The sequence below is a fragment of the Trachinotus anak genome, unplaced genomic scaffold, assembly GCF_046630095.1.
Source record: "Trachinotus anak isolate AG129_WGS33_773 ecotype Australia unplaced genomic scaffold, CSIRO_AGI_Tana_v1 ptg000016l, whole genome shotgun sequence".
Lineage (NCBI taxonomy): Eukaryota > Metazoa > Chordata > Actinopteri > Carangiformes > Carangidae > Trachinotus > Trachinotus anak.
In genome coordinates, this window is record NW_027273867.1 from 22,981,568 (window position 1) to 23,004,651 (window position 23,084).

A 23,084-nucleotide genomic window follows, 5' to 3' on the forward strand; every position below is an offset into this window, starting at 1 on the left:
GCTGCTGTTTTGTCATCACTTACAGAAACCTTAGTGAACGGAAAGTAATGAATCAAAATTGCAGGCAGACTTTAGAGCTTTTTATGGCAGCAAGTGAGCAAGGAACCGATCCAGAGAAAAGTGTAGACACTAACGCTGGCTGAAAGTCTTCAACACCTCCACCCCCACTGACAAGAAGACAAAATTTAATGTTTCCTTGAATGGTTTTTGGCGAGTGAAACCCTTTAAACTTTCAAAAAGTCCTAGTGAAAGTGCCAAAGTGTGAAGTTTGCACATGTAGGGTTTAAACATATCCTTTGTTAGGGACCAACAGACAGAGAAATAGCACTGACGAACCATCTGTGAAGGTTCCTAAAGGGAAACTCTGAAGCTTGAATTTGGGTTTCCTGCACAGAGATGAGCTTGTGTGGGGCAAACATGGGATGAGCAAGCAACAATCAACACTGTGCAATAGCCTGAGACTCTTCTTAATTAAGCAAACACACTACTTTACAGACACTGCATCTCTAAGCCATATCATCTTTAAAACAAAGAAATCTTAACTAGAAGCTGCATTTTCTGGGGACAAGTGCTTGTGATTGTTTCCCGCTACTGTGAGCATGAATATTAATGTTTTTTTTGCCATAATAAGATGAATGTTTTGAATTCCATCTCATATCCAATAATAAATAATGGCAACAGTGTAAATTATGAAATGATTGCAAGATCTTTGTGTAACTGTAGCGTTCCCTGATTGACAGTTCCTCCCACATTGACAAAGTATTTCAAGATCTGTACATCAGCTTCTATCTGCAGATACAGCAGAGGTAACCTTGTCAAATTAATGCTGGGAGTTGATAGGTTGATGGCAGCCTTGATTTAAAAAAAGAATAAAATCTTGTCAGGGAGTATTTGTTGTATTTTATAAGGATTAGTTCTGCCAAATCCCAATTGAGGCAGACTCATGATTAGTTATGGCCTTGTACAGTAAATGTATCGTGTCACTATAAAACCCACAAAAAAACAGACAAAAAAAAAAAAAAAAAGTAATGTGCATCTAGACTTGATAGCAACTGAATCCTGTATTGCAAAGTTACAACAGTTTTTGTCCATATAAGCCATGCATATGCATATATATATATATGTATATATATATATATATATATATATATATATATATATATATATATATATATATATATATATATATATATATATTAATGTGTAGTAAAATTTTATGTTTTTATGCATATATATATATATGCATAAAAACATAAAATTTTACTACACATTAAATCAATGTAATTAAATGCGCTACTGAGACCTTGGAATCTTTTAATTCAAAACTGGATTTCAGAGTTTTATCAGCACAGTAACACAGTCTCAATTTTATTGAAGGGTCCATCTAGTGGTCATTGGAGGACATGCAGCTGAAAACAGCTCTTAAGTGCACTCAACATTTGTCTGATTGCTGCTTTCTGGGGCCCCTTGAAAGCCCTGCAGGACCCCTGGGAGAGCCTGTAATCAGTAGCAACAAACAGAACAAAACAAAAAAAAAAAGCAGCAACTCAGACATTGTTATTTGTGTTCAAAAACCTCCAAAATAACACTTGCTATTCAGACTGACAGGGTGGATTACAAGGGGGGCTCCAGCAGCGAAACATAGAACAAACATGCTGTAAGGGCTCGCCGGCGCCGGCAGCACAAACACACATTGCAAAGGACAAAAGTTCAAGGACAAATCAGCTGCGTTCTGCATCATGAATGCAGCGGTGGTATGAATCCTGCCATGAATACAGAGCAGCAGCAGAACATGGACGAGCTTTGGTGAGCCTGATCAGGATGGTGACCATCAAAAACAAAGTCCACAGAGGCATGATGGGAGTTCAATACTGTCAGACATGTCTGTCAATAGGAAAGTCATAAAGGGTTTTTATGGACACCTCTTTACGGAACCATATATAACAATTTCTTTCTCTTTCTCTGACTGTGTCTGAGTTTGTAGGTATGTTCTTAGAATATACCACACTGCACTATATTGACAACTTAAATATTAAAGGATCTCAAGGATACATCAGGATTTAGTGGAGTACTGAGCTTTACAGACAAATTACACTACTACACAAACATCATAAAGATTTTCTGTTTGCCATGTGTACCCTTAAAAATATGACACAGCAGTGCAATGACACATCTTCATATCTGATAAAGTCATATAATTCATAGCAGCAGGTTTGCATGAATATTAAAATAAAGGGATGTTGAGAGAGAGAGAAGTTAAGTAAAGTTTATTATGACTATTTTCCAAAATCAAAGACACTGACATTGAGCACAGAGTCCAGCTGGAACCAAAGTGAAACTCAATAGGCAGGAACCAGGATCACTTTGCTTCCCTCAGTAATGTTCAGGACTCAGACAGAGGAATCTAAATGCAGACTCCTGCTGGAGCCCACTCTCTGTACACCCCGCCTGCACAGCGGATCCTACACATCCTATAACACACACTGTTCTCTAACACAGGAGACAAAGACATGGTAGAAGTTGACAGTGTCATATTCTCATTTGTTTTAATTAAAACTGGTTGATAATTTCCTCAAGGAGAAATCACATATGATCATTTATACATGTTTATAGTGAACAATTTGTCCTGTGTGGTGTTTTTTGTCTTTTTGTCTCCTGTTGTTGTAACATCCTTGCAGATTGAACACCTTTCTTTTCCCTGAAAGGACTCTTACCTTAAAACCCGTCTTCAGGCGGATCCTCCTCACTTTTCTCTACAACCTGAAGCTTTGCTGGATAGAAGCAGCTTTAAAATCTCCGCAAACACAAAAGCAGAGCGTCGCTCCCAGATGATTTCACGGAGAGTACAGTGTGTACATGCTGCTACATGTGGCGGCTCCAAGCACGACTGACAGAGCCCCGCTCCGACGGATGCGCTCTCACGTCGTCAGTGCACCAAATAATAGCAGCGACATATTAGTTAGATGATTATATATCGATCAGTTATAGGCTTACCTTTGCAAGAGCAACTTTTGCAGCCGGTGCTGATGCAGGTGGCGGCGAGGTGCGTGATTGGTGGGGGAGAGAGAGAGAGAGAGAGAGAGAGAGAGAGAGAGAGAGAGAGAGAGAGAGAGAGAGAGGAGGATGTGAGGACTGGATGTACGTGTTGTGTGTTGTTGCGCCGTGCAGCTCTCTGCTGTGGGTTTCGTGGATGGAATCACACGTACAGGAGTTTTCTCTCACTTGTCTGTAACAGCTTTTGTAAATGTTGTAGCTCTGTTACATAATCCTCTAGTTTGTGTGAGGCTGTGATGTGGAGGGGGCAGGTGATTTGTTATTAGCTGCTGGCAGATGTGGGACCAAAATCAATCTATAAGATCTGACAAGTCCAGGACAAATCCAGAGAGCGAAATGACACATCTGGGCCAACATATGCCCGGGTCCTTGGCTCGAATCTGGCCCATATACTTCCATGTCTGGGCAGACTCTGGCTGTTATCCTCCGGCTCTGGCTGACAGTCAGATTTTCTGTGTGTGCACCAGAATTGGTCCAGATGTCAAAGTAGCATCTGACGATCAGGCTGTATATGGGCCAGATTTGGGCCAAGGAACTGGGCCCAACTGACCCAGAAGCATGAGGAAAACGTGGAGAACTGGGAGGAATCAGATCACGACAGCATGACCACTGGTCCTTGGCCTTTCTGAAAACAGCTCACCTGGGGCTGTAATCTCTGTGATGTTTCAGGGCCTCACTGCATTCAGACCAGCACCACCACCACCACCTCCACATGCTCGTTATCAGGTTAGTACGTGACGTGATGCCATTGGGGTTTGGTGCGAGATCTCACTGTGCACTGCTGTTGTTCCTAACAAGGTGTCTTTTGATTTCAAGTGCTGAGTAAAATGTCAATGTCACGAAAATATCGTAATATCTAAATGAATATCTGACTGTGGTTTTGTAGTATTTGTGTAACTCTTAGCTTTGATTAGAATAAAACATAAACAGTTCATTCAGTCACATTTCCATCATAGTGGATCGAACCTTACACTGCAGCTTGTACTTACTGCAACAATTAACTGTAAAAACCTTTTTTTTTCTACTAAATTTGAACATTTTAGCAAATCAAATATCTCATATGGGGCATTATGTAAATGGTTCACTGCCCCCAAGAAAAAAGTGACTGTACATTTACCGATAAAAAGAAAAAAAAAAAACATTTGGAAGAATTACTCTAGTATGAGGAGGAGGTGATGAAGATGACGCATTGGGTTGATTTCCTCTTGACAATCAACATTTGGATTGAGCGCAGTGGGGTGCAACTCAAAAACAGGTAGAAGTGCCTCAAATTTTTTAGTGTGTGTCTGCGGGGGGTTGATGATCTCTGAGTGATCGCTGAGGCAGGTGCTGGGAAGTTTTTGGGATTTTGTACCACTTTAAAACTTTATTTAGGTTTTTTCAGCCTGCATTCAGGTAATCCACCTCTCATTCATTAGAGGTGAACATTAGGTGAACAATAAATAATGAGAAATCAATGAGCATGAAGGTAATCAGTGTCTGACTGATCAAAGTCCATTTATCACGTTAAATTTGTTCTCTCTGGTTTCATCCCAACACTAAAATCAACATGATGAATACTTCTTCTTCTTACTACTACTACTACTACTACTACTACTACTACTACTACTACTACTACTACTACTACTACTACTACTACTACACCAGACAGGGCTGTCTTGATTCAGATTTTTACTACACGACCATTGTGGCCAAAATAGTTCATAATAATGATATCATCACAATTTTCATTGAAAATTTGAATAATCAGTCAAATTTAAATACGAGTGAGGGAGGTGAAGAGAGTCTGTAACCACAACTGCACAAAAACCAATTAAACTTATTGGACAGTGGAAAGACAACAAGATGAACTGACAAAAGATCCACAAGGCCAAACATCTGCCATCACCATATTATGTATTATTAACATTCATTGATAATAACAATTAATATCAATATATCATTTTTTAAAATATCATGGTTATAATCCATACTGGTGACAGCCCTAATATTACTTAAACAACATAGTACTGTATATGTTCAAGTTGTGGTTTAACATTAAATATAAAGATTGTAGTGACCTTCATCTTTAACCATTAATCGTCTAACAATGTATATCAGAGTTCATCTAAAGGCCTGAGACTGTGGCTGATACAGGTTCTTTTTTTTATAGATATCAGCCTGATCAACTCATCATTCTTTGTTTTAAGAACATCTGCTGTAAAAAATAATGAAATTAAACATGGGGTTGGAATCAGAAGATACTAAACGTTAAAAAATAATGAACATCTCCATCAGGTGCAAAATGTCAGGATGCTCTTTCTCTCTTTCTGTGTTGCCTCGCTGCAGGAGGGAGAAGAAAGAAAAAAGGAGGGAGACAAGGAAAGATGAAAGGAGGGAGAGAAGAATGAGTGAGGAAAGGAGGAGAACAGACAGGTAGAACAAGACACCGTGTACAGGTTTAATGAGGAACAGTGAGGGAGCTAAACTACGACAGGTAGTCAATATGGATCAGAAGTCTGCCAGGGGAAGGGAGTGGAGACATTTATGGTTGTGTGTGGGATGTGTGTGTGTGTGTGTGTGTGTGTGTGTGTGTGTGTGTGTGTGTGGTGAGAATTCACAGGAGGAGAGCCAGAGTAATAAAGACAGACAGAGAGGAAATCAATGGCCGAGCAGAAAGACAAACATTTAGAAATGAAGTGCAGTCCCTCTCTGTGGCGACAGTGAGAGCCAGTCAGCCAGAACTGCCTCTGACATTCACAGTCCAGTCACAGCGCGAGCAGCAGCAGCAGATTACACAAGGCTGAGGAGACGCTCATAACATGGCAACATGGAAAAATACAGGTAAACAAGCTTTAGCAGGAAAATGTGCCTCAGTGTCCAAAAGTAAAAAACAGGCCAATTGTGAAGATTAGACTTTTATTTGCACAGCTTTAAACCATTTCCTGTTTGTCCTCTGACTTATTTTTTCATAGTAAGAATCATAAATAGTTCACAGTTGCCATGAGGGATGGACCCGAACTGGGGCACAAACTGAGGTAGTTGAAAACTTGAGTCCACAGTGATGCCAGCAGCTTTATTTAGACACAGTGTTGCTCTGAGCTAACTGCTAATGTCAGCTTTACACACATTTACACTGACAATGCAGATATTTAGCATTTATAAGGTTCATCATGTTCACTATCTTAGATTAGCCTGTTAGCCAGTCGCTAATTAGCACTAAATACAAAAGTACCTATAATTTTGACCAGGTGATGGCTCCTAGTTAAAAATCAAATGACTACAATTCATCCTAAATGTGACTTTAAAAATCATTTAAAAGTCATTAGGAGACATCCTCTGGGAGCCATAAATATCTTTACAGATATCCTGTCCGCTGGTTGTTGAGATAAATATTATATACTAAATTATATTAATTGTTACATTTTTCTCTTTATATTTAAGCTGTCCTGCTGTGCTTGCATTCTCTCTTTATATTTTTTGATTATTGATGAATTCATCAGTAAAATTTCACTTTTCAGTATAAAGGGAATCTGTTGTGAGTGATTATTAAGAACAGTGAAATATCTCCTTGTTTGTTGCTCTCAGTTTTTGACCATATTCTTCTTCCCTTAAACTTCACCAGCAGGTTCCAGTAAGACACATAACAAATGTAGATATTTAACTCCTGTCTCAGCTTAACTCTATGTGCCCCAGGGGAGAAATAAAGATTCTTGAATTTAATTGAATGTGTTTATGTTAAATCTTTTTTTTTTTTTTTAAATTGAAAACTTTATTGTCATTGCACCAAACAGTACAATGAGATGTGTAGTAATATAATCTGACACAAACCAAACACAACACAACACAACAATAAAACGTTGCTGTCTTTATTTTTTTGTTCAACATTCTCTTTAATGGTTTTATAACATATCAGCCCTCGAGCTGATAATCACACATCACATGGATGCCAGATTAGCCCCCCACCCCCGCCACCACCACCCACTCCTCATCCCCAATGCTCACCTCCTCTTAACCCACACACCCACCACCACCCACCAGCACCACCCACCCCCTCAGGCTCGATTATTCAAGGAAAAAGATAAAAACATTAAAACAGAGAGAGTGAATAGATACCAACCCTTGTGTATCAATTTGATTGAAATAGTGGGATAAAGGAAAAAAAACTATAGGCTACTCACACATGACAGGATTCAATACTTACTTGGAATAAATGAGTACTATGTTGTAGTTGTTATTCAGGTTGTACATAATCTTTTCACTTTATACGTGACACTAATTCATTAGTGTAGCAGAATAAGGTGGTTGTTAATCTTTCCTTTGCATTGCATTGCTAAGCTTTTGGCTGTGATATGAGTAATTCCAATAAATCTGAGTTTGTTTTTATTGATTTTTTTTATTGCAGATGTGTCACCCAGTACAGATACTCTTGGCTCTATGGGGAGGTTTATTCCTATGATGTCATCAAACACATTGAATATGGAGGTCTAACATGAATTTAGATTCGCTCAGGCCCAGAACAGACTCGCAGTAGATGAGTCTTTCTTCCTCTTCCAGTTTTACGTCTTAGGCAGAACTGAGGCTTTATCCTCTGCACCCCCGTTGAGCGCACCTGATTCCTATTAACCTATCACCCCCCACAATCTGCTCACTGCCTGCTGAGCTGATCCCTTACTGGCTCATCTTCGTGCCCAAAATTTTACAAGCACCTATTTCTGATATGGTTAAGTTGCCTTGGTGTTCGTGCCACTCTAAATAAGTTGCCTAAATTGGGACAGACCAGCTGTCCAAATAGCGATGTGTTTCCATAAAATGCTTGGAACTTCCTCCTCTGATCAGGCCAAGAGTCTGTTCCTGCTGCTGAAATGAAAAGTGCAGCTGTGAGCTCAGTGGTGCAGACAGACAGCATTACATCACCCTCGCTCCCAAGCAGCATCAAGTTTGAAAGGAACTTGCAAACTTTATAATTAGACCAGTTATCTGAAATCACAGAGGGGTAATAAGGTTGTCCAAAATAAAATTAGACCGGAGAATTTTAGCAACAGCTCTGTTTGCTCTTGAACCCTCTGAATACCCAGGTGCACCCGCGCAGGTGTGTGCACTTGTTTGAGCTGATTAGACTTTTTCTCAGGAACATCTAGGTGTGAAAATAACAAACTTGACTGACAGTTCTGTGGATCCCTTGTTAAATTTGCAGCACCTCTTGTGTCAGGCAGGACAAATGATTCCTCTGACCTCAGCCTACAACAAAGACCCGCCCAGGTTCCCACTGAACATAGGTCTAATTAGCTTAAATGAAAACACCTGCAACAGCTTTCATATTAAACACGTTATTTTTATTCACATTTCTTCACAAGAGCATTGAGGAAAACCTTGAATACATTTACTACCTTTTATAAAACACCTGCCAAAGCCTAACTTGTGAATGTTTTAAAGTTTGGTCGTTAATTTTGAATGAGGCTGAACTTCAACAAGAGCGTTTGATTTTTGGAGATATGTGAATGATTCATTCTTCTTCTGGGAAGAAAAATACAGGAAAAGAAAGTATAGGAAAGACATTCATATGATATAAACTCAAGACATCATCCCTGGTCTGGGATGCTCGGGTCATTTTTCCTGCTGTCACGATTAAAGGTCTCAAATAGTATAAAGTGAGATTTCCATCTTTTTTGATTATAAAGCAGGTCCAGGTTCTATATTAATACTGTGAAAGTATCAAAGCCTCAGTCCATAGAGAAATGCACACAGCCTGTATTCAGAAACTGAGCCTTAAAACCAGCCGTTAAGGACTTCTGAACTGAAACCTGAGAGAGGAGATGGTTTTTGGTTCATAAAATCACAAATATATCTTCTTATGGATGTCAACACTTCAAATAAAACACAGGAAAAGTGTAGAATTTGGGACCTTTTAAGTGTCTAAGTGTCGGTGAAGCGTTGTACAATAAACCCACTCAAGTTAATTCCCTAATTTCCATTTTCCTTCACTCAAATCTTTGCCTCCCCGACAAATAGAAACAGATGTCAAATAATAGTTTGTCCATCCCCATGTCATATGATGTGACATATCCATCTAGCTGCAGTAATAATCATTACACTTAAATAATATGTTATATTTTGTAATAAAAAATTACCATAATTCAGCATCACTTAATATTCCACAAACATACAACCTCAAAGTGTTATTGAATAAGCAAGTGTGTTATGCAAAAGCTGACTCACACTTTAATAATGCACAATAATGTATTTTATTTTCAATTGTTACATAAGCACTGGTATCAACACATGCAAAAAGATTTTTTTAACGGATTAATTGCGACTCGTTTTGTGACTTATTTTGTATTTGATCTCTGCTGCACTAAAACCACATCCCAAAAGTCGAACAAACGATAATCCAAAGGAAAAATATTCCAAACTAATTATTATTAAACTAACATCAAATTCTTAGTTTCTGTCTGTTGAACTGACTGCAGGACACTCTCAGTGCACCAGAGGAGCAAACTGAGTAATTAGTGGGTGAAAATAAAACAAATTGAATCAGTGTTTGAACATCTCTAATGAAGAGCAGCTCTGTGACCCTGATGTATTTCTCTAAGTGCATAAGCTGTGTAGTTAATGCAAATTACTAAATGAATCAGTTTAATCATAGTTAATTGAATGAAAATTAATCTAATAGGTCAAAAGTACCTTATATCTCCCACAATGCATCTTACATATTAAACTCACAGTGTTTAGTCTTTTTAATCAGGTACTGTTATACTGTCTGAAAAATGCTGCCCCTTTGTATAAATATAACTAAAATAAACTATGAATAATTCTGAGAAAAAGAAAAGTCAGGAACTTGTCTGTACTTGTCTGGCAAAATGGAAACTTTATTTTTATTCCCAAAAATCAATATATAGTATTTTGTAATGGGAAATTTGCTATAAAACCTTAACTGATCAAAATACATGTCATCATTAAGTTTCACTTATGCTCATATTTTCTTTTTAAACCCTGCTTTAATTCCTACATGTGTGTTAAATTTGTAAGTTTTGCCATTTCCACATAGCCAACGTTAGCATTAACAGCTTTTTACTGTCTTTGTGTTTAGAAACATTGTGAGTTCAGCATCAAGCTTTATCACTTCAACTGCAAAGAGCTGTTTCCACGTGTGGAAAGCAACCCTCTTGTTTTTCTTCTGTTTCTATCACTTCTTTTCTCCCAGTGAAGTTAGCATGCTAACCAGCTAACTCTGACCAGGTCGGACTGTCTCTGCACTTTCTGATGAGTCACTGTATTGTCCAGGCTGCTCTGAAGAAGTAGGGCTGCTCAGAGGGTTTGACCCAACCTATGCCAGGGTCCTCAACCCAAGTCTGGCCCATACTTCAACATCTGGACAGAGTCCAGCTTTTATCCTCTGGTATTGACAGACGGCTGGAGGATTTTCTGTGTGTGCGCCAGAATTGGTCCAGATGTGGATGTAGCATCTGACAATCATGCTGTATATGGGCCAGATATATAGCGTATACTGGACCAGAAGAAAACAAGCATATGGTCCAAGTATGAGCTGTATTGATTTTTGGTATCAATTAGATTTAAATGAGCAAATACAATAAAAAACAAACAATGATTAGGCTGGAACCAGGCAAGCTTTATTGGTTTTAAACTTAACAAACACACTGCTGCAGATAAAAACCTCACTCCTGCAAACTGCACATTTTCAGGAATGATGAAAACAAACTCTTTATTTAAACTCACGTGTGTTATATGGTCGATTTTTTGACAGGTATTGAGTCAGTCAAATGCCTTTTGACCCAAAACAAAGATGACCATGTAAACTTTTAAATTTCCTCTACTTTTTATAATGTAAACACATCTCGGGTAGACTGCATACAGTGCGAATATTTACACCCAAATCACAGTTTGAAGAAACGTCTGTGTTGAACAAAGGAAGTAAACATTTCAAAAAGTGGTTCACTGCATCAGAGCTCTACTTCTCTGCTGTGAAGTCTGCAAAAAAAACCTCCTCAGAAGTCAGCTACATAAATATATCTCTGTGTATGTCTGTTTGTGTCTGCGGTGGTTGTGTGTGCTCACTACACAGCATGAATGCTCAGCTTTGGCAATTCAAATAAACATCTCAAAACATCAGCAAAAGCTCTCATACTCAGCTGCTAAATGATTTTCTATTTCATTTTCACATAGCAAATATCCATAAAAGATGCTAACGTCGCAGTTTAATTTGCTACACTGTTGTTTTTTTTTTGTTAACAGTACCACAGGTTGTAAGCATAACATTTTTCCCCAGTAGGTCTAAAAATGGCTACAAACAATGCCCTGTGCCAGGCACGGTCATTAATATGCTAAAAAACAAGCAATCTTTAAGTTTGTCACTTTAAGTCACTGTGCAACATGAGAACTTCAATGGGAGTCAAACTGAAAACCTTGTGTTGCTGACATTTTTCCTTTGTGCGTAGAAACAAATATAATCTTTGTGGACAAAAGTATGTGGACACCTTTGTACCTTTGATCTGAGGCTGTTTCACCCTTGCCAACTGTCTCAAACTGGGAAAATTCACATGAATGGCCCAGAGAGCCAAAATTTTGGGACCCAACTTTCAGAGTTGACGTCATACATATGCAAAAACATGGAGGATGGAAGTAAATGTTTGCTTGATGGTGAGAAACCTTTGATTAATGGTGAAAATTCATGTAACGCACATCAATTTGTGTGCTAAAATTTAATTTAAAATGTGGTATTAGGTTGTAAAGGACAGTTTCTGGCCATGTAGAGTGACCTAGATTAGTTAAAAAAGTTATCTCTTGGAATAATCCTGATAATAAGAAACACAAATGCTGGAAACAGCTATCAACGTGTTGTTTTAAGCACATCTTCTGTGTAACATCCATGTTGTTTCCAAACACTGCCTTAAAAGCACATGAACACACAAATTTCCAACTCAGGAAGTGGGACCATCCAAAGAATGAATCAACTCTACAAGCCATCACAGTGTAAAACCTGCTCATTCATAAAGACTCTGCCAGATTGCTTGGCTACCAATGCGTCCAGCCTGGTCTCATCTACTGTTGCCAGTTTGGATTACTAATCCACAGTCTGCGGGCTACATTTGCATTTGGGTAACTGTACTAACTGTAAAAACTGTAATAACAGTTTGCCTCCTTTCACAACACCAGATCCATAAAGAACTGTTGGTGTGGAGGAACTTGCCTGAACAGATCCCTGACCACCTGACTGGTTCTTCCCTGAACCTTTCAGGATGAATCTGGATGCTGACTGTGAGTCAGGCCTGAGCAGGCATTCAGACTGAGTACAGCCCAACAGTACTTTGTAATACTCTGTCACAGGAGTTCACACATCTGGAGAGTTACCATATTGGAAATATTTTGTGTTTCGCTGTAATGATTGTGACGGAAACAGTGGAAAAATCCACAAAGTAATCTATCATTGACCAGCACTGTGTCTTTCCAGATGACTACCCACTGGACTAACCTGGTTCAAATTTTCACACAGGACTTGTGTTAAATGGGTTATATGGTCTTCAGAAAAGACTGGGAGGTTTTATTTCAGCATGGAATGGCGGGTGTAATGTTTGAGGATCCAGATACTTTTTTACCATTTGTTCATGCAGATGAAAATCAAAATATGACATAATGGATCTTTAAAACAACCTGGTATTATTGAAACTCTGCCCAGTTTAAATATTTGTCAGGACTAAACCACATCCGTTAAACTTTCAGATATTTCTTGTTGTCTTTTTTGAAATATATATTTGAAAGAACTAAAAGTTTGGGATGCAGAAGGGTGAGAAAAATGTAGTTGTAGAATCTTATTTCAATGAGCCAATTACATTAATAATAGATTAAAACAGGGGGTAAATTGAAATGGAGGCCATCTGTTCCAGTGCAGTCAGGTTTTCAGTTTGTTCCCCATGTAAGCTCCTGTTCATCAAAGTGCCAAGTCTGATTTCCATCTATTTTTTATCTATAAACCTTCTATTCCTTCATATAAAACCAGGAAGAGTTAGATTCCATTTCAAATCTGTCAATTCAGGAAGCACACTGTCATTTAACTGAACAAAAATAAACTTTAAACTTCTGGGAACTGGGAATTAATTATTCTGAGTGAACCCCCAAACTGTCTTCTGCACCATTCTCCCACAGTATGGTTGAGTTATTTTCTGAATTGAATGGATTCAAACGTAATCCAATCAGAACCTGGCTTTAAGAGGATTGGTTTCTCATATCTTCATGTATTATTATGTACACACCTAAAGAAATCCTAAAGTCTCAGTTCCATGGCAACAGCGCCAAAAGTCCAAGGCATCCTTTTCGATTGTACCATGGTTGGTCACCGGGGAAACTGACAGTCTTCTGTTCAGTCAGGTTGCAGAAACCTCCTGAAGCTCCAGCAGAGGCCCTCCAGCCGTGCTCGATGCTTTAAAAAGTCCCTCAGTCACGTCCTCGGTTTCGTGTCATAAAATGTTGAACATTCATCCCAAAGCTTCCCTCTCAAAATACAAACAGCTTAGAAAATTCAATGGCTAAAACACCTAAAACGTACTGCAATATTTACACCCCATGACGGACGTACAGGATTAAGTCTTCATAACTTTTATTTCAGGAAGAATGTCAGAGAGAGGGAAGAATAATTTCTATACAGTTGGAGTATAAAGCTCTATATGCATATACAGTTTACCTGTGGGTGTGTACATAATAGTTATTTTGGTTTTAGGTCATGGTACATGGGCAAAAGTTGTAAGTGATACTGATAATTAATAATATAGATATTCTTTATCATAATAGTATTTTATATTTTTTCTTTTGAAACGCAGATTTCCATGAACAAGGTTGGGAAGTAATACAACAGGCCGTCGAAATCACAAAGTAAATGTGGCAATCAATAGTAAAATTATTGTTACTAATGAAACTATTGGAGGTTACACTTGAACAGTTTTGATTTGGGCTGTACAACGTCATCTTGAAATAAAATCTTTTCAGGCTTGTAGATTTTTCAGGATTTCATGTCAATCATGTTTTCTGTGCACAAACTCAATGTGATTGTTGCCTTTCAGCTACATCGCTACAGTGGATCATCATCCACATGGTGATACGGTGATGAAACTGGATTCCCTTCATTACACTAGGGGGAGGTGGTGACTAAACTGCCAACCCAGGGATCAGTGGCCAAACTGAGCCACACAAACTACACGAATAAAAAAATAAATATATAAAATAAATTTGAACATATTCTGTTATTATAATGATTTTAAATTAGTACTAACTGAGCCTATACAGAGGTGGCTGTTATCACTGGACTGTGATTCTGAAAAGTTTGTTCTGTTACTTTGAGATGTGATAAAGAATATTTCTACAAACTTGCAAAGTAACTAGACCCACATCATAATAAGACATTACTGTTACATAAACAATATATCACCTATGTTTTCTGCTGCTGCTGTTTGAAAGAAAACAGGGTGAAATCTGTGGTTGTGAATCTTAAACCGCTGCATGTAGACCATGGGACTCATCCACTAGTGTGGACGGCAAGTTTAGTGCTTTGGTGACTGAAGACATACCAGCCAGGCATAAAATGCTATTAAGTTACACTGGCAGATGCAATATTATATGATTTGATTAAAAAAATAGTAAAATATTGAGGCAAAAACAGGCCAGTGAGTGTGGCACTGCAGCTGTAGGGTATGAACAGAATGAAATTTAGATGTTCTTAAAACTGAAAAAAACAAAAAAGAATTTTACAACCAGAATAAATTACAGTTCACTTACGAAGGTAATTGCTTTGTATGTTCATTGTCAGTGATATTTACTGTGTAACGTCAGAAACGTGAGCAGTGAGTTGAACCAGTACTTGTTGCAGGGCTGTTTGTTTGAAGATTGTGTTTCCTTTATTTACCTACTGTCCTCTCCCTTGTGAACAAAAACGGCCTCCTTCTGATTCAGTTTTATAGGGATCACTCTCATGATTTCAACATCTATTTAGAACATAATCAAGATTTAATGAAGCAACCTTCCCAACCTTGTCTGTGGAATTACAAAAACATGATGATGGAAACTGATTTCTTTTTAAATCTTGTGCTTTTCAAAGAAAAGCACGTATCTTCAGTCCTTGTTTGATGACAGGGTAATACATTTAGAATCAGATATATTGTTTGTTTTTGAAGTTTTTTGTTCTTTTTGTGAATGGACTGAAATGATTCAGCTTCCTGTTTCCTGTGCTGCTTCACACTGTTGCCTGTGTATCACGGCCCTGATGATGAATGTACCCGTCAGAAACCCTGCAAACGTCTCGATGCTACTAATTATCATATCCCTCGCTCCTCCCCTCCCATGTTCCCTCCCAGCGTGTTCAAAGTTTTGTTGAGTGTCTGTCTTTGTCTCGGGCTTGGCATCAGCGGTGAGTCATCCCTCCGCCCACTCGCTTCTCCTCCTCCCCTCTTTTCTTTCCTCCTCTCTCCTCTTTTTTTTTTTGATCTTCTTAAACCTCCCTCCGTCATCCACTCTGCTGCATCTCCCTCCTCCCACACACTTTGAAGGTACAAGATTTGTGTTTGTGTGTGTGTTTTCTTGTGATGTGGAAGAGCTGTGACAGAGCCAATCTAACCCCCCCCCCCCCCCCCCCCCCCCCAAGTTGTGTTTTCCCTCCCCTCCCCCTACGTATGTAGCCTAGCATGGCGAGGCGCTCATTCGCATGTGCGTGTGGTAGCGGGGAGGAGGAACAGCAGAGGGTGGCACCGCCATGGGCAGGGACTGGGGCGGGGGCCCGCTCGGGTGGGGGTGGGGGTGGGGCTGAGGGTGACCGTGGGCGTGGGAGGCCCTGGGTAGGGTGGAGGTGGCGGCTGGGTGGAGGGGGTGAGGATAGGAGGAGGAGGTGGAGGAGGAGGAGGCCGGCTGGAGCTGGTAGCTGGCTGCCGATGAAGGCCCGGAAGAGGAGGGCGTCGGTTGGGAGCTGCTGCCCCCCTTGGGAGGTGGCTGTGGGGGTGGAGTCTGGTTGAGCTGGATGGAGATGTCGGAGGAGACGTCAGAGGCGCTACGACCACGCTGCGGTGGAGGCCAGGAATCCGGATGGAGGAACTGGCCGCTGTAGTCGCTGCAGTCAGACATGCGGGGGCGGTAGAGGGCGGGGTGAGGCCTGTAGAGCTCCTCCTCAGCGTAACGCTTCATAAAGAGGTAGACGGACATCACTCCTGCACCCTGGGATGGAGAGAGAGGGAGATACACACAAATATACAACTGGTAGAATGTAAATCCCTCCACTGGTGACATTATGTTTTTAATCCAATTAGTTTTTCTTATTGTTTGTTAATCAGCAGGATTGTTGATCAGAATCCTGGATTTATTAAAAAGTAGCTAATAATAATCTGATTTACCCATGGTGCTGACGCCATGATTCTTTTTGCCACATCCTGTGCAGCAGTGATGCACCAGGCCACATCACAGGTGAGTGCAGTCATGAGAAAACAGACCACACCTGACAGCACCCAGCTGTTACACTGGTGGGTGAAGAGACCTTCAACCCACAGAGGCAGGTGCAGCTGTTCCAACATCACTAACACTCAGTGGTGCGGTGTTACATCACTGCAGCAAGGTGAGAAGTTAAACCACTGGAGGTCAGCAAAAACAAGATTTTCAGAGGTTCTTAAGTTTATCTTTAAAGGTCCTATGTTGTATAAAGGTAGATGTCCATGTGTTTGTGATTATAAAGCAGGTCTAGGTTCTATATTAATACTGTGAAAGTATCAAAGCCTCAGTCCACAGAGAAATGCACACAGCCTGTATTCAGAAACTGAGCCTTAAAACCAGCCGTCAGGATTTCTGGAACTTTGTGATGTCACAACAAAGCAGCCACCGCCCTCAGCCATGTCCCAGCCCCGCCCACCTGGACCCACCATCCAACCTTGCAAGATTTGGTTTCTCTGGTTTCTCTTTACCTGAAATCTGATATAATTTTATTCAATCACTCAGAAAACAGTCAGCAAATCAAAAGAGAGGCTCAGATCCTCTTCTGATTGGCTGACTGGCCTGTATTATCGCTGAGAGATGAGATGTAAAACTACACTGAGATGGTTTTTGGCTTTTAAAACCACAAATATATCTTTTTATGGATATCAACACTAAAAGTACAACACTCTAACAGTGTAAAATATGGGACCTTTAAAAATACAAAATAAAGCACGTTGGAGCATTTTCTTTACAAAAGGGTTTAAATATATTAATAATACATAAATATTTCTAAACAAGAGGAGAGGAAGGGGACAAAAGAGCAGTGGAGGAGGTCTGTGCTCCCTCATGTACTTTCTAGTTTTTATGGCTGTTTATGAATTGGCTGCATTCCTCTGGTACTTTATGACTCACTCCTGCAGGTGCTTTACATTTAACAGACCTGCTTTTATTGTTATGCTCTGATATTTTGTTTGTATGTATATTAGTGTACTGACAGTATACTGAGAAGCAGCATGGGTGGATAATGAAGACATACTGCCCTCTGGGGACCATGAAGTCATTGTTTTAACATCAAATAGTTATGTCATGTCAGTAAGGCTGGAGAACAGAAACTGAGGCGGGGGGAGAATACGCCCCCAACCTCTTTACATGCATGAAAACTCAACATAGTATTACAACAGGAATCAAAATGAGCTGCAGAGTTTTCTGCAAATTCCCTGATGCAAAAAGCTTTTATGAAACACCAGAATCAGCACCACCCTTCTCCGTAAACTGGGGGGGGGGGTGTCAATAAATTCATGATAATTTTGCAGCGAGTTGACAAAAAGGATCGACGCTCCTCAGCGGAACGAACCATTATCACAAATATATTCATGTTTTTCACCCGTGCATCCGCTGAGTGTTCACAGCTCATTCACTATTCATCCACAACATCATCGCTACAACAGCCCTGAAACTTGAGAAAGCAGATGAATGTGTGTGTGTGTGTGTGTGGGAGTGTGAGAGAGAGAGAGGAAAACAGTGTGCTTAACCCTGTGTTTGTGAAAAACCTATGTTTTAGTGCAGAGAAGAAGAAGAGAAGTGAAGAAAAGTAGAAATGAAGGAAGATGAAGAAACTGGACAGGGAAGGAAGGAGGCAGATGAGATGAAAGGATGAGAAAACAGAGGTGATAAAAGAGGAAGGAAAGAGAACAATGAAACGGAGAAATAAAAAAGAGAAGACAAAAGTAGAGAACAAAAAAACAGGATACCTGAGTCAGAAAAGAAGAGGGGAGGAGAAATGAGGAAAGAGAGAGAGAAGAAGAGGAGATACAGGAAGTATAATAGAGGATTAGAGAAGGAGACATAGAAGAACAAGATGAAAAAAGAGAAAGATGAGGTAACTTTAGACAAACGGAAGTGGAGGGAAAAAAGGGGGCGAAAAGGAGAATACAGAAGATAAGAAGAAAATAAAACAACAGGAGACAAATGAAAAAGACAAATGAAGAAAATAAAATGCAGAGGAAATGAAATGAGGAAAGACATAAAAAATAGTAAAGTAATAATGAGAGAAGATGAAGGTGAGATTGGAAGAGGAAAACAAAAGAAGAGGGAGACTAGAAGGAGATGAAAAGATAAAGAGAAGGGAAAGAGCACACAAGGAGACAAGATATGAGGAGGACAGATGACAAGAGGAGAACAGAGGAGATGAGAGAAGAAGAACAGAGAGGAGGAGGAGGAGGAGGGAAAGTGGGGTTAGAAAATAAAAAGATAACAGGAGAGGAAGAGAAGAAACTAGGTTTGAGTGAGGCAGAGAAGAAGAGAGAGGAGGAAGATGAAATGGGAGAGGAGGGAGAGACAAAGAGGAGATAAGATGAAGGAGGCAAGAGGAGAGGGAAGGAGAGCGGAGGAGATAAGAGAAGGAGAAGGAGAAGAAAAGGGACAACAGAGGATTAAAGAGCTGGAGATAAAAGAAAAAGAAGAGGAGACAAGATAAAAGTAGAGGACAGAGAGAGCACGCAAAGAAGGAGAGACATGAGGAGAAGAGGAAGAAAGTAATGAAAAGAAAGAGGAGGAAGATAGAGGGGGAGGAGTGGGAGAAGCCCCCCCACCAGCGAGGAATATTCAGATGCATGAAGCTGTGCTGCGACAGAGCTGCTGCCCTCAAGTATTCAAGCTATTAACATTTATGAATATTGATGCAGGCAGGATGACTGGCTCCTACGCAGGCACTTTTTAAACGTGTGTGTGTGTGTGTGAGAGAGAGTGCGTGCATGTGTGTGTGTGTGTGTGTGTGTGTGTGTTTAGCTGAACACATCTGCATTTCAGCAGGCTACAAGCAGTTTGTGTGTTTCTGTGTTTGTGCACATGGTTGTGTGTATTTTGCTAAATGCCGGTTGGTCGTCATCCAAGGCAGATTCCAAACAATCTGTGTGTGCGTGTGTGAGTGTGTGTGTGTGTGTGTGTGTGTGTGTGTGTGTGTGTGTGTGCAGATTCTTTTATCAGTTACGTAGCATCAGTAAATGTTAAGCATCAGGACACATTAGTGTCACTGTGAACTGCTCCGTGTGTAATGTTGTGTTTACTTAGATGCATCTGCATTGTGTGTGTGTGTTTATGTGTGTGTGTGTGTGTGTGTGTGTGTGTGTGTTTGTGTGTGTGTGTGTGTGTTTTGTCCACATGTATATCCAGTGTGATAGCTTGTATATGTTGTATGCATGCATGTTTCTGCTGTGTGCATTTCTACATAGTACTTGTGCACATGCAGTTTATGTACATGTTAATGCATGATTACATCTGTGCGTGTTTGTGTGTCAGTGTGTGTGTGTTGGTGTGTGTGTGTGTGTGTGTGTGCTGAGCTTAGATCACCTCTTTGAGCAGGAAGGAGGAGGCGGCGAAGGCGAAGGACCAGCCGTAGTGGTAGTGGAAGAACTGCTCCGGCTCTCTGGGTCGGTTCATCACCTCATCATTAATACTGGAGATGTACAAGACCAGACCCACCACCAGACTGAGACCTGTGGGGGCGCGCACACACACACACACACACACACACACACACACACACACACACAGAAATCATACTGTTAGAACTAATACAGCTTCTCCGGTGATACATATATAAGAGGTCTTGTCTTGGCTGCGAACAGGAAGTTGTTTGTAGATTTAGCAACCAGTCCTCCGACCTCTGACACGACCCACAGCAGTGTCTCTTGAAACAGCGCCCCTACACCGGCAGGGGTTCCAGAACTTGGTTGTCACGGTTACAATAGTAAACACACAGACTGTGCTGAAAGCAGAGTATCTAGTCACGGCTTGGTTAGGTTTAGGAAAAGATGGTGATTTGGGTTAAAGTAAGTACTTCCTCAACATTAGATGATCTTTGTTGTCATGGTTACAATAATAACAATGAATGGTCATGGATAATAGAAACAACATAAACTGCTCCTGTCACATGGGAATCGAACACCGCTCTCCTGTGTCATATTCATCCATCCACCCCAACCTCCTCCTGACGTGGACTTTGTCGCTCTATAAACTACGTCACCGAACTTTTCCCTTTGCTCCTGTCATCATTACTACGACCACCAGATATCGCCTAGCAACAGAACCTAACTATGGGACACAATAACCTGCTGTACAGACGACCCAGGGGCTCATTTTTTAACGGGACAGTTTCACACAGATGTTTGAGGTTCCAGTGATTGTAAAGTCTCATGTATGAAACTAGTCTTTCAGTTCTCATCTAAGTTAAGATATTAACTGTTAGTTTTAATCCTGCCTCACCTCACTTCCTCTTTTACACCAAAATAATCTCCCTTTCTTTGAAGCGGTGCAGCCGATGCTTACAACCCCTCAGTCCCACCTGTGTTTCACCACAGTGTAAACTTTTACATCACTGTGACGTGCACCTGGGAAATTCAACCTTTGATTAAAAACCCATGAGCTGTTGTTTCATGTTAAACCACCAACTCTTTCAGGATACAACTAAGCAACAACCTTTCAAGAAGCAATAGGGAAAATATCAGGGGTGGATCTGAATGGCTCGACACATGAACAGGGTCATCCACAGGAGGGATGTGTGTCACAGCCCACTACAGACCACTGAGACACCAGTGGCCTCAACCGATTGAGCAGCGAGAGAAGAAGAATTGCAAACAACTGGAGTACCACGAGTATTACCCTGTATTACTAATCCCATCAGAACGGGCCTTTAGTCTCTTTGTATTTGCATGAATATGAGTGTGTGTGTGTGTGTGTGTGTGTGTGTACTGGAATAGCTAATGATAACATGTCCTGGTTGTACTTTAAATAGGCTGAGAAATTCCCAACAACAGGCTGCACTGTGGTAAAGAGATAAACAAGGACACAGTCTCACATACGCACACACACACACACACACACACACACACACACACACACACACACACACACACGTGATTGTGGTCAAAGACACATCACTACATAAGGCACAGATAAATGCAAATACACACTAAACCATACAAGTCCTCAATGACTTGCAGACACACACACACACACACACACAGACACAAACACACACACACTCATTAGGAGTGTGTCAGTGCTCCCTCCCCTGTTGACAGACTAACCACTGCAGCTGACCTCCAAAATCCTCCAGCACTGAAACTCTGACACACTAAACACAGCGAAGATTCTTCCCTTTGAAAACCTCCAGAAAGAACCGTTGATATTAAAACATACAACACTGTGCAAACAGGAACAACATGAATCAACACTGGCCGACACAGTTTTACAGAATGTGTTAAGCTGGATTTAAGCCTCTGCGTCAGGGTGTCGCAGAGGCTCCGTGGTGAAAAGCTGAAGTGCTCCTCCTTAAAAATGTAGCTACATGTCTGGGTCACTGAGATACAACATGGAAACCACAAGGACTGTGATTGTTCCTGGTTCCTCCTAGATGAGGCCACAGCTGTGTAACAAGTCAGGGGCCGCATCCTTCGGAGGCTGCGTTTGAAGTCTGATTGCCTCACAGCGGCGTGTCTGGACTGTTCCAGTTTAACTGTTAGATCCAAAGGCTTTAAAACCTCAAATTTTTGTCATGGTTTTCATTTAATTTCAGTTCGAGCTTCGCAGTCTACGAGGGCTACAGAGGACCACATCTTTATAGACAGTATCCTCCGAAGGATGTGGCCCCTGAATTGGAACTAATTTCTTTTTTTAAGTAACACAATGAATCAACTGGGAATTCTTGGGATCTGGGAAAGCCCTTCTTAGTGCAAAGCTTTCCGCACCACTGTATAATGAACTGGAGGTACTGATGGTTACTGAGGCTGTGTAATGACTCCACAGGAACTGTCTCCTTTTTCAGCAGCTAGTGGTTGCCGTGTGCCATTTTAAATGATTGTGTTTGGTAATTTAAGATTAGATAATAGTTTAGTTTACAGGATAGTGAATCTGAAGAAGGACAATGACTGTGCAGCAAGTCGTCAGGGCTGAATTACTGGTCAACTACCAACCTCTACAGCTCAATACCAAATGAAATGCCTTCAAGTGGGTTATACATTATCACCTAACCTGTGGGGCTCTTTCTTACAGAAAGGCACAAATCATCTGATACACAGAAAACCTGGGGTTAGGTATTTCAGCCTATTTCTGTCTTTGGTGATCTAGGAAAAATAAAGTTAAGATGACAATGTGTACACTGTACGCAGTGGGCACTCGTGCACTCCAGTGAGCAGTGAATGGAGGTAATGGAGCCATAAAAACTTTGTTCCCGGGCCCCACAGTGCTGTTGATCTGTACAGTGAGGTGTGTAAACTGAGTGAACATTTAATAATGATTTATACTTGACATTTTAATCCAAACATGCAGAAATGCCTGCAGACACAATCTATAGAAAAAATATAAAACAAGTGATTCCTGTTTGAACAAACAGAGAAACTTTATCTGAAAACAGATTAGCAGAGCACCATCTGGTCCTGATTAGAGATCCCTGTTCAGCAGTGAGACTGTTTGGTGTGACAGCTGTGCAAAATGGGACTAATCAAAGCAGGAGACACGTAGTCCTTCAGGACGCAGACGGCAGCAGATTTGTTGGGATTGAAATGATGGAACAACCATTTACCTGTGAGTTTAGT

The 23,084-nt window shown here is 40.5% G+C and overlaps 1 protein-coding gene and 1 long non-coding RNA gene across 2 annotated transcripts in view; one reads left to right on the plus strand and one right to left on the minus strand.

The window, feature by feature from the left end:
* Window positions 1-1,296: 1,296 nt before the first annotated feature.
* Window positions 1,297-6,941, plus strand: LOC139634203 (uncharacterized). Its single transcript, XR_011693921.1, has 3 exons — window positions 1,297-3,780; window positions 5,383-5,469; window positions 5,648-6,941. It is a non-coding gene; the product is annotated as an uncharacterized lncRNA (long non-coding RNA).
* A 3,252-nt stretch (window positions 6,942-10,193) lies between these two features.
* Window positions 10,194-23,084, minus strand: part of LOC139634419 (voltage-dependent calcium channel gamma-7 subunit-like) — a 37,993-nt gene continuing 25,102 nt past the window's right edge. The window contains exons 5-6 of the mRNA XM_071500864.1: window positions 19,840-19,985; window positions 10,194-16,242 (exon numbers count right to left, since the gene is read on the minus strand). Coding sequence (XP_071356965.1) covers window positions 15,715-16,242; window positions 19,840-19,985 — 674 coding nt within the window. The 3' untranslated portion in view covers window positions 10,194-15,714. The remainder of the gene's footprint in view (window positions 16,243-19,839; window positions 19,986-23,084) is intronic.